Here is a 12,981-nt window from a genome sequence, read left to right as displayed (position 1 = left end):
CTGCTGAAAGTATTGTTGTCGTTATTATGATGCGTTCATTCCTCCCACAGTTTATATAATTAGCAGTATGATCTTTCCCTATCTTACCCATTATAAACACCCAGACCGAGGTGCGAGTGCTCCAGAGAACGTATAAACATAAGGGGCATCAGATCTTTTCACGGGTAGACAAAGAATAATCACCTACGGAACAAGTACTGACAAAACCACTTGGCCGGCTCAACCAATAAGTGCAGAAATAAGTAGGAGGAGCTTTTTGTTCGCACCGAGAATGAAGAGCCAGAAATCATCTGCGGTAAACTTACTGGATAATTATATAAACTGTGATTCCTCCATATGATCTCTAACTATCCTTGTGAACGTCCTTACTCTTATTATTTGTTATAGGTTGTGACGGAATGATGAGAGGCAAACATTTAGGCCATCACTAATGTGCAAGCTGTTTTATCTTTGTAATTCTTGCAATTTAGAAGCGAAACTAAAAGACCATAAATTTACAGTTTAAAGAAACATTTTATTTTCTTTTTTTTGTGGGTTATCTGTTAGAATGTGTTTACGGGAGTTCAAAAATTGTAGCAGCCCGATCTTTTCTACCATTTTTTTTCTAGAAAAGAGAAAGATCAGACAAAGATTAAATAGCTAGAACGAATGACGTTTACTTACAAAGCTGTTCAGTGTAGTTTATTTTTGGAAAAATAGCATCGCCTTTCTTGTGTAATCTTTATGATTGTGTGACTGTTATGTATAGAACCTCATGTGCGTGTCTAACCTTTTTAGAAAAAAATTCTATTTCTTTGGCCGAAATTCAACTTTGGCTAAAAAAAAAGAAATTGGCATGGTGTTTGAAAATTTAAATTGGAACATAAATTTTTCTTTCTTATCTACATTTTGATTTATTGTTAGTACGTTTTATGAATGCCTTGTTTCTTGAATGTTCCGTATATCTTACTGTGATACTAACCGTGGTAGTCTTATATGCTTAGTTTCTTTGTCATTATGGTAAATTTACCATAATGGTAAATTGCTTTTGTCTCCTCCGTCCTTGATCTAATATTCTGTGTTGAAGCTTAATGTGTATGTCTTAGTGTCTATTTTTTCCTTTATATTGAATATTTAATTATCTATTAAATTATTTATCTACGAAATATTAAAAAAACTTAATAAGACTATGAAAATTAAACAATGATTTTAAAAATCACAAACAAATATAATTATATAAAAATATGGCATGTATAAAATTAGGAATATTATAATAAAATTATAAAATTAAAATACTAATAAAACTTTTATCTATAGAATATTTATCAAGTTTTCTCTCTTTTATTTTAGTTAATGTCATTCAGCTTCAGGCAAAATAAACGAAAGAAAAAAGCTTTTCAGGATTAGACCCATAGAATCATTATACGTATATGGATCAGGTTAGTGGCGGAGTTACCTAGGGAATGTAACATAAATCAGGAAAGCCCCTAAAAAAAAAAAATTAGTTCCTAGCATGAAAAAAAAATATCCATGAAGCTTTTTAAAACCCGTACTGTGTCTCATCTATTATAAATTGATAATTCTATGGTCGTACTCAGGATCAGTGACGCACCCAGGGGGTGTCGGGGTCTTGGCCTCCCGAAACCCTGAATCTCCCGTAGTTTCTGGGGGCTTCTTATTTAAATTATTAAAAATAATTTGTTTTGGTACATGACGGTTGTTGGAATCACGCCCAAGAAGTAAAGTTAGGTTAATCCTAACGAAAAAATAACAAAATATGATGGTAAAATAATACTTTAAAAATAAAATTATGGAAATCTAACGCAACCTAACCCCACCCCCATTCCTAGTGTGCAAATATATAGCCCAGATTATACAAGTCCAATGCATAGTATCATCTATCACTTTTTTTTGTAGCTATAAAACCGGTTTTCTGAGATTTAACATAACCATATTTCTTTAATGTGTTTCCAATAACCGACAAGTACCTTTGTTTTTATTATCCATCCCCGAAAAGAATTTCTGTATGAGTGCCTGCCCAGGATCTTAATTCTGCTGAACTAGGGGGAGTCAGCTGAGGGAAGCATCACGGGGAGACTTATAAAAAAAAACAAGTATGTATTTTTATACAGTTCCTCCCACTCGAGAGAGATCAAGAACTTTCTTCTACTTCGTATAACAACGGGATTTAAGGTGAAAGTTTGGCGTTGGTATCATGACTTCCAATCGTTTTCTAAGGTTTTCTTGATTCACCAACCAACTATAGAGCTTTCGGTGGGTGTGTACTTATCAATGAAGGTAGAAAAAAAAAAACTTTGATTCACTATATTAATGCACAACCAAGCTCTATTGGGTCGGTCTTTTTTTTATCTTTTTTTTTATACAGTTATAATAGAGAGAAACGTAAAAAAGGAAATCTTTCTGCTGTGTATGAGTCGAGCTTTCTTAACATTAAATAAAAAAAACAAGTTTTTTAAACTGAAAGTAAGGAGCGACATTAAAACTTAAAACGAACAGAAATTATTCCGTATATGAAAGGGGCTGTACCCTCCTCAACGCCTCGGTCTTCACGCTAAAGTTTGACTTTCTCACAACTCTTTTTTTTAAACAATAAAAACTTTAGCGTAAAGAGCGAGGCGTTGAGGAGGCACAGCCCCTTTCATATACGGAATAATTTCTGTTCGTTATAAGTTTTAATGTCACTCCTTACTTTCAGTTTAAAAAACTTGTTTTTTTTATTTAATTTCTGATGGTTTTTTAGTTAATGCAGCTTTTATTTTGGCTCGCCGGCATTGAATAAGTAGCCTAAACAAAATTTGCATAAAAATTTCACTTTTCTTTTGCTAAATGGCTGTCTCTAAATTTGGTTCTGACGTAATTTACAAATTAACTTACGTAACGAACTTCTATAGTTGTATGTTCTTCTTCTGGCAAAAAATACACAGTTGCAGATTTTTGCAGATATGAGCTTGAAACCTATGTCATATGGTTTTCTGATACGCTGAATCTGACGGTGTGATTTTCATTAAAATGTTTTCACTTTTAGGGGATGTTTCCCCCCTCTTTAAAAAATCAGGTAAATTTTCTCAGGCTCGTAGCCTTTGATGAGTAATACTAAACTTGATAAAATTCATATATTTAGTATCAGCATTATATGCCCATTCTTTTGATACATTTATTGACATAAAAGTTCCGTTTTTAAAAGTTTCGATTACTATTGAGCCGTATCGCTTGTTTTTTTTATTGTTTTTTTTATTACGTAAATGTTATTACGTATATGATGGGGTTCTCCCCTTAGTCAATACCACGCTCTTTATGTTAAAAGTTTAAAAAAAAATTTATTAACAAACCCCTGAATCACAAAGGCCGTTTAATTAGAATAGATAGCTCTTTTGAAAGCACTAAAAAAAACTGTAGCGTAAAGAGCGAGGTATTGAATTGGGGGAGACCCCCCTCATATACGTAATAATTTATGTTCATTTTAAGTTCTAATGTTGCTTCTTACTTTCAGTTGAAAAAACTGGTTTTTTAAAATTTAATTTCTGATCGTTTTTTAAATAATGCTTGGAAATCTGGCGCCCCCTTCATATAAATGTCCCTTGCCCCAAAGAAACATCCTCCACGGAAAGATTCTCCCGAGTATCTCCCGAAATTTGCTTAAAGAATCCTTTTTTCAACAATCTTCAGTCAATATTCAAAGTATTTTCAATCTAAAAAAGTGTACAGATCAAATGACTTAGATTATATAAATATATTTTTTTTTAGAATGTTCTGTGCTTTGAATAAATATTCTGTTAATAGTCATTTGGTGGATGCCTTGTATAACCTCCTGTGGTACTAACCGTGGGAGCCATTTAGAGAGGGCCATAAAAGGTGCTTATGTTTATTGATATGATAAATCCATTTATGCATAAACTAATTGATAGAGATGCCAAAAAATGTTTAGAAATTACTTAAATTTGAATACATTTTGTGTAATCTGTTATTCTTCTTCATTATTAGAATAGCTGGATATCAAATTATCATATCTCAATATAATTTTTTTGTGAAATGATGTTGGCTGTATTGGTTTTCTGTATTCTTTCTGGACTTCGGTGAAGATAATTCGAAATAAGTTTAACTCACAGCCAGGCACTTACATGGGGCTTACGAGGAGGACGGGTGGAGGTAAACTCATAGAAATAACAAAAAATATGATTAATTATGCGTAAAATATTGTAAATGATTAAAAAACTCGTGAAAGTCATGTTGTGACTTTATTTGGTACTTGTATGATATATCCCTTACCTAATATTCTTCTAATATGTTTCTCTGACGCTCAAACCTAATGAAATATACCAAAGTAAGATAGAAATATAATACTTTAGAAACAAATTTGGGCTATATATTTGCACATTTGGGGGGTGGTAAAGTATAGCGGGTATGCATGCCTAATGTGTTAGGTTGTAAGAATTGTTTTCTAACTTCACACTGTCTAAATACTTTACCCCTCCCCCCCTAATATGCAAATACATAGCCCAAATTATGTATTTTCTATTCGTTATATCGCTTTTCTTCGTCTTCTCTCACGTTAAGCCAAAAGACTTTAACGAAAAAAAACAATTATGCTAATCGGCAAGGATAACTAGACGAGCGGTAGGGGGTTTATCATACAAGCATCTTTTATTTTTTGGGAGGGGTGCTCCCTCCCGTCTATGCCGGTTGACGGCAAAAAAATAAAATAAAAGGAGTCCTTTGAAGAAGTGCTGTCAGATATTAACGTAAGTCAATTGCCACCAGTTCATAATCTTGGATTTGTGCTTTTTTCTCCCTTTTTTGTCCTCCATTCTTTTACATTTTTGTATTAGTGGGTTAGAAATAAATTATTATTTAAATGGTGCTGGATATTTAGAACTTGTGTTAAGATTTTCCCGGAAGCCATAATAACAGTATAACCGTGTTAGTCAGCATAGGCTTTCGTGGTATTAAATTTATTATTTTGAATTTGTACCAAGAAATGTGAAAATGAGTTTTCAAAAATTAATTGAAATGTACAGGATCTTTAACAATGTAGTAATTCGCTTGAGCGCATTATTTTAATTTTTTTATTATTAATAAATTTTTTAATTATAAGTGCTCCGCCAAAGTCATACTTCCTTGGGAAATATTTGAGGCGTAAGGGGGGAATTTATCCATTAGAACTGACTAATTTTAGCCCTTATATGAAAATTAAAAGGCGAGAGTTGCCGCGTTCAGTTGTTTAGCAGCTGGAAGAGCCATCTCTATATGATAACCCAGTTCAGGAAATATGAAAGTGTGCGAACATTAATCAACGACCTTCTCGGTGTGAGTGAAGGCAAATGTCTAAAAACCTTATGCTGAATTTGCATTTGATCTTCTAACCTTGGCTTTTGTTTTTCCATCATGAAAACTGATATGGAAGTCAACTCTAGCCACAAATTGTATTCAATCGATATCGAGAATTTGACGAATCACAATTAACTTTTTGACCTTTAGAGGTTCCTAAAAGCTTCTCTTGTTAAAATTAACCTTTTATTGTATGCGGTTAAGCAGGTTTTCTAATTCGACTGTTAAAGGCTATTATGACTTGTTTCTCTATACCAGAGCTATTCGAAATTTCAGTCTGCTGGACAAATCTACCCCCCCCCCCCAGCTTATTTCCAGCCTATTACCCAACATATGCGAAAAACTTAATTTTCCGAAAAGATAAATTGTGTAAACCAGGTATTCGCTGTTTTTTTCTAGGTCCATGTTGCTTTTAAGACTTTTTTGCACCCCCTTAAAAAGGCCTACATATATATATATATATATATATATATATATATATATACATTTATTGATGACGACTTTGCATGGATTTGGACATTTCGATTTAGTTGGCGGTTCGGTTATATTGTTTTGTCCTAGTTAATGGGATAGATGAGTAAGGTTAAAGCCTCGTTCAAATTCACATTTATCTCAATTGCTGGAGTAGGATGACAGTCCTTTTCTTCTTCTTCTCTCTCTTTTTTTCTTTTCTTTTTTTTTATTTTTTTTTTAAGCCAAGTAATTAATCTAAAACATTATATATATATATATATATATATATATATATATATATATATATATATATATATATATATATATATATATATATATATATATATATATATATATATATATATATATATATATATATATATATATACATATATATATATATATATATATATATATATATATATATATATATATATATATATATATATATATATATATATATATATATATGTATATATATATATATATATATATATATATATATATATATATATATATATATATATATATATATATATATATATATTATACGAAATTGACTATATAAATCCTTCCTGAATTCCGTGCCAAAAATTTACCCCATAACCGTAGAGGTCGTACTGGCATGTACTTAGGATTCTTTGTTTGAGGGAAGGGGACTTTGAAAAAGTGCCAGAAACTGGTGAATTAAATGTAAAAATATACAAAATGATAAGGAATAATCGTAAAAATGTTCATTTACTTGGGGGAGGGGTGTTTCCAAAGCCCCCTCCTCTACGTATTTAAATTATATTTTATTCGTGCAAATTTAGCTCAAAATAAGGCAATATTTGTTTTACTTTTTAACACTACTGTGTTTCTTCAGTAGATGCTCTACAGGTTGTAATCCGAGCGCTAGTGAGCTGTATGTTCTACTGACCCGCTCTAAAAGATATAAAGGCATGGAAGTGGCCCAAAAACATATATTCAACGTATTTAAAAAGACATATTATAACACATATTGGTTACATTATTTCTTTCTGTAATTTATCTTTCAAAACGCCAAAGTTGTTGTTGTAAGGCCAGGGACGTGCATTCCCAAATCTAAGATACTTAATCCAGGCATTCAGAAATGTAACCATGTTGCCAAATTTATTGCATATTTTTGTATTTTTTTTGCTTTTTGTCATTTTACACACTTCCTCGCTAAATGTTCTGCCCCTGTCGAGCTATTAAAGATTTGAACTGATTCACTACAGACGAGGTGTGTAAAGGCTCTAAGTGAGGTGATAATACGTCCGAAAAAACCTTGCGCGGTCCCAGATTGGAAGGTCTTGCCCCCGTTTTCCAGAAAGCTGTTGAAATATTTTAGATTTCAGTAACACGAAAAAAGCTCCGACTGTTAAAGCATTTATTGTTTAACATTGAAACGTCGGGGCTATATTCCTGAAGTAACTAATTCGACAATGTCTTCTTCAGAACGACTATATGAAGGATATTAAGTGTTTAGTCAATTGGGAGAGTATTATCAATTGAATTTTCTCTTATTAATATCTCTTAATTAAAGCACTTTCGGTCACTTGTTCTGAGAAAAGATGCATTGATTTAAAATTGCAGAATTTATTATCAATTATTGTCCCTCTGTTGTTGTTTTTTAAATAGACTTATTTTTCACGCCTTTCAAATTCTTGGAACTAGCAGAAAAATCTGCATATTCATTTTGGCACATTGAAATATTGATACCCACGTATTGCGAATATTGGAGGGACGGGTATTTGGATAAAAAAAAGTATTTAGTAAATACTAAGAATCATCCTGCAGTAAAAGTCACCATTACTATTAGAAATTATGGGAACAAATAAAGATTAAGTCGTTTCATGAGAGGTGGTGGGATTTCTTAGACAGGATTTCCTTTTGGCAGGGACTGGGTCCAACTAGACAAAGGTTTCTACACCCACCCTTTATTTAATACGAATTTTATGCCTATTGATATTTTGAATTGATAGTTCCGATCTGGCACGTAAGGAGGGATTTTTTCCGGAGGAGAGGGTCAATAATAAAACTGGATTACTGGATTACTGGATTACTGGATTACTGGATTACTGGATTACTTGAATAAGAAATGACGTGAAATTCAAGGAATTTTTGGGATTTCGATGGGGATTGCTGGTGCAGAGTCCTCCCTCCTCTCTATATGCAGGGTCCCAATCTACAGAACCCTCACCTTCTATTGACGACATCGCTGTGAAAAAGCATTAGGTACTTTGGTATTAGCTGCAACCCAGCTGATATATTGTATAGGGAATTGCTAAAGGAAACTAGTCAAACTGGTATCTGTTAATAAAGAATTGGATTGCAAATCGTGGTTTGTCATTTTATTTAAAATATTTAAACTATTTTTTTGGGGGGGGGTTAGGGGAAAAGAAGTACCTAGGGTAGGTTACGTTTTTAATATATGCTATGCTATATCCCCCATCCCCCTAATGTGCAAACATATAGCCCAAATTTGTTTCTAAACTATTATATTTTCATCTTATTTTGTTTTATTTCATTAGCATTGACCAAACTTGACTTCTCGCCTGTGTTGCAGCTAATACCAAAGTATCAAGCATTAACATTGGTTTCGTCGGAGTAATATATATTGTTCAGCTTTATCCTAAATCATATGATTAGTAAAACTGGTTTACCAGACTGAACATTAATAAATAATTATTCCTTGAGTATTATTACAAAGGTCGTTTGAACCGTTATACAGTAGCCACGTTGTCTGAAGTAACAATTTTGGGTGTTGTATATTAATTCTTTTTGATTACACTCGCGCAATTAAGGACCGCAATGAATCATTTTTTGTCGTCTTTTCCAGATGTTGCAACTGTGTCTAAGGTGTTGCACACTATTTGTTTTTGGTGTATGCAACATTTTTTTTCTCCTGGATTTCGTTCTATGTGTTCGAACATAACTCTCGTGCCTTCAAGGCCGCGCTGAGTTGCGAATCTGTACCTCCTGCATCATTACGTCTACTGCACACAAAAAGACTTAGCGCACAACCCCTTCACTGTTTGTGTAATTCAAGAGATTTCCCATTGTTATGAAAATGTGTTTTTGAGATATTATTTATTGTTTTGTTTGTTTGTTGTTGTTTTTTTTTGGGGGGGGGAGGAGGAGGTATGTTTGTTGTCCTTGTAAAATATCCTAGAGCGTTGATTTAGCGTTGCTGGAATTTTTACCTACTGTATGGAGGGGTTTTCTTGATAGGGGAAGGAGTTTAACAGTGAGAGTTTATTTTGCCGATGGCCTCCCCCTGTATTTTGATCTGGAGAAATGAGGGTAGGGGATTTGGGATAGGAATAACCAATCACTTGTGTTAATGTTTTGTCACTGGGTTTGTAGGGGTGGAGCAAAACCAGAACATCCAGGATGTGATATCGTCTTAGCCATTATCCATCTTTTTGTTTGTTTCAAATGTGTAATTAAAAAAAATATAATAATAATAATTTAGCGACACAGTGTCCTTGGACTACTATTAAAGAAAATTCTGTAGCCCCTTTAACAATATGAAATTGCTATTTTTCTTTTTATTTTGCTATTAGATAGCCTTTAGTACAGACTTAAGTGCTATTTCGATCCGAGACAGGATGTAATTTTATTTAACTCTACGCTTTTATGGGCTATGATATGGGTATTTATTGATTTAACTTGATACGGCAGAAATTGTTAAATATATTCATGCCAATAAATACTCCAATAATTTTTTTTCAATATATTTAAATGACTTAGAGGTACGAGACCTGGTGAGTATTTCAAAACTGCCACCCCGTGGGCAGTGAGCTGCAAATGTGAAAAAAAAAAAATCCAATTCCACACTGGCTTAGTAATTCTGAAGAATTATAAAGTTGTCCCTGCACCAAGTAGATTTTATTGTTTGGCATCACTGCTGCTCTTTGGGATTTCAGTCCTGGGCTTGGTATATATCGGAATTCTTTTTGGTACTGTTTTGCTTAATGGTACACACCGCTATAGACTATCTAGGAAAGTAGTCAAATGGGAGGGACAGATACTCGGTTATAATGGTTTATGAAACAAATTTGGGCTATATATTTGCACATTAGGGGGGTGGGGGTAAAGCATAGCATATATTAAATACGTAACCTAATTGAACCTAGCTACCTTCCCCCCCTCCTAAACCCCAAAAACCAACAGTTTATATATTGTAAGTTCAATGAGAAACCACGCTTTGCGATCAATAGCAATTACCCGCTTTACGGGTCTCCATGCTAAATTGCTATGGTCTATTGCGGTGTGTACCATTAAGCAAAACAGTACCTTCTTTTTTTAAACACTCGATACCTTGGGATTTTTTATGTTACGTATTATATAAGTAAAAATATCACATGTTCCTTGACAAGAAACAAGGATAATCAGAGTCTTATTTATTCTTTGCAACAGAAAATGTTCAGAATCGAACGATATTATAGTCATGAAAAGATTTAATAAAACAAACGCAAGTAGGTGATGTCCAAAGAAGCATGAAGTTAGTTAGAGGTGCGGGGAGCTTGGGACCCGCTCCCCCTGAAATCCTAAATTTTCTTTAATTTTCGGGTGCTCCTTATTCAAATTGTTAAATAAAATTTGTTAATATCATTGCCCCCCCCCCTAAAATGAAGTTATTATTGCCCTCTGTCCTCCTTAAAAAAAAAGCTGGGCAGATGCCTGCGTAGAAGATATGAAAAAAAGAGACGAAGAACAACAGAGGACCAGAATAATTACCCTTTTCGTAGACGTCGGAGTCGATGACCAGTGGGAAGCTCTTAAGTCAAACCTGTCGAGCAGATAACATTCCTGGGACTCCAAATTGGCACATCTCTTGTGCATAATCGTCAGCTGCTAGTAGCTCATATTCAGCGCCGCATTTTCATTACATATGCTTCATTTATTAAAGCAAAGCTTCGCCTTAATAGAGCAACACTCGCAACTCTGTATAACACCATTGCAATACCCCGTATTCTTTATTGCGACACCTACTGGAAGATTTTTGCTCAAGTTGATAAAAAAAAAGAAAAAAAAGAAAAAAAAAATACGTCTCAATATTTCAAATTTTTCAAGTACCTACTTCGCCCTCCCCCATGGACTCGAAATACAAAATTGATTAAACACTACAAGATTACAGAACATATGTAGCAGTTGCAAAGCAAATTTGCAGTCATAATTCAAAAATTCATAACCACCTGTGGCACAATTTACTCCTACAGTAACCAGTAGCGATAACCATACTTATATGTAATGTTGGTTTATTTGTTGATTCCTTTGTTTCGTTGTGTTTGGTGATTTTGTTTAGTTTTTTCTATTTGTTGTTTTGCTTCGTCGTTATTTTTGTTAATTCGACGGTATTCAGTAAATTCAAATATATATGTATATGTATACATATTATTTAATATCCTTGGAAAATTTTTCCTCAAATGCCGGGATTTTCATAAGTCAAACTTGACATATTGTTAGATTTCCCGTGGGAGCAGTTTTGTCTGGTATGTTGAAATTATGTAGATGCGGGTCATTTAACCGCTTATGATGTAATATTTCTTTTCTTCTTTTTCTAGTTATTCACCATGCGTGGAACTTTACTGGAAGATGCTATACCAGTCTTAAGATCCAATAACAGCAACGGATCTAAGGACAAAGGAAGTCAACCTAAAGAAGTTTTGGAATTTGTAGCACCTGAAGTTCAACTGTCCTGGTAAGATCTCTTCAGAGAGAAACAGAGAGTTTACTTCTATAAAACAAAGATTAAAAGTAACAAACAAACAGTAATCAGTAAATAAATAAAAAATGAATAAATAGTAAAAATTCAAAGTAAGCAGTAGATAAGTAAGAAATAATAAGATTCGAAACAAAATAAGGAAACAAGAGTTTACTTGTGATTTTAGGTTTACTTGTGAGTTTTTGCTTTTTTTTAATGGCTTAAATTCTTACGCGCAAAAACAAATCAGATTTTTGTATGATTTTTACTGCTTCAAAATTTTAAATAGTAAAAAATGGGTAAAAAGAGGGGTTTCTTGGAAGAAAAAAACTTGATAAGTTAAACCAATGCATTTAGAGTACACTTTTTAACATGGAAGAATATCACTAAAATCTCTCTTTCTCTTATTCCTCTTTTTTAATTATAAATACTTAGTGACCACGATAGGGCTTCTAGTGCACAGAGAAAATTTCTTTTCTCGTTCGAATGTTTCACATACTGGCCTGTGAGAGAAAATTTTGAAAAATAGGTGAATAAGGACCGTAAACTTTTAAAAAGTGTATATTTAAAAATTGAAACTTTTCTGAAAAATGTTCACATCCTCGCGTTTAATTTTTATTTCTTTGTATTCAATCTGTTCTATCGAAGTGAGTTACAAACCGACACTAAGTTGGTAGTGACCAGTTTTGGAATATTAACGATATAGGACATTTTTTTTCTCCTAAGAAGGTCTGACGGGTCATGGTCCTAAGAAGGTCATGGGGACAGGCAAGAGTCGGGTCTCGTCGCCTGTCCCCACCCCTGAAGTACTAGATTTTCTTAAATTTCTTGGTATTTCTAATCAAATTATCATAAAAACTTTTCGTTATTGTCCCCTCGCTCCAAAAAAAAATCATGTGAATACACCTGCCGAGCCGCCCTGTAGGGACGGCCACCCCCGCCGCTACTCTTCACGTTTTCGTGAATTGGTACCCTAGAATGTTATACCTTAGAAAGTAAGAAATGAAGTTCAGCCAGAAATCGGTAACGGATTCAGTTATATTCAACAGTTATATGGGGGATAGAGTAATGGCTTTATTCAAAATAGGATGTTTTTTAAGGGAGGAATTGGAAACTGCCCAGTTATTCTGGCATACATGGATTTTTGATTTGTAAACAATGATAATTCGCTCTGACGAAAAAAAAACTTGAAATTCTATTCCCAACTAAGAACGAATGGAGTTTGATTAATATCATGAAAACGAGATAAGGGACTTGCAGGTTGTCATATGTTTTGCTATGATAACTAGTTTTAATTTTGTGTCAAATTAGATTTAATTTAGTTTTTCATTTTTAGAAAATTAAGAATTATTTATTAACAAATTGGTAAAATTAATGAAGACTTAATTTTTACACAGCTAAAATATTTTGTAACTAATGATATACAAGAGAAGTAAAAATGATACTTTTAGGTTTCTAGGATGCCCTGTAGAAAGAAGAGCAATTTCCCC

The 12,981-nt window shown here is 33.3% G+C and overlaps 1 protein-coding gene across 1 annotated transcript in view; it reads left to right on the top strand.

Annotated features, from left to right (window-relative positions):
• The window catches only part of LOC148953826 (signal-induced proliferation-associated 1-like protein 1), a 161,610-nt gene that overhangs the window by 51,226 nt on the left and 97,403 nt on the right, over window positions 1–12,981 (top strand). The window contains exon 4 of the mRNA XM_089085918.1: window positions 11,352–11,488. Coding sequence (XP_088942044.1) covers window positions 11,352–11,488 — 137 coding nt within the window. The remainder of the gene's footprint in view (window positions 1–11,351; window positions 11,489–12,981) is intronic.

The sequence above is a fragment of the Artemia sp. Qi Xiang Cuo genome, chromosome 3 (assembly GCF_049724085.1).
Source record: "Artemia sp. Qi Xiang Cuo chromosome 3, ASM4972408v1, whole genome shotgun sequence".
NCBI lineage: Eukaryota > Metazoa > Arthropoda > Branchiopoda > Anostraca > Artemiidae > Artemia > Artemia sp. Qi Xiang Cuo.
Note: the sequence above shows the minus strand (reverse complement) of the source record. Positions and strands in the feature narration are given on the sequence as shown.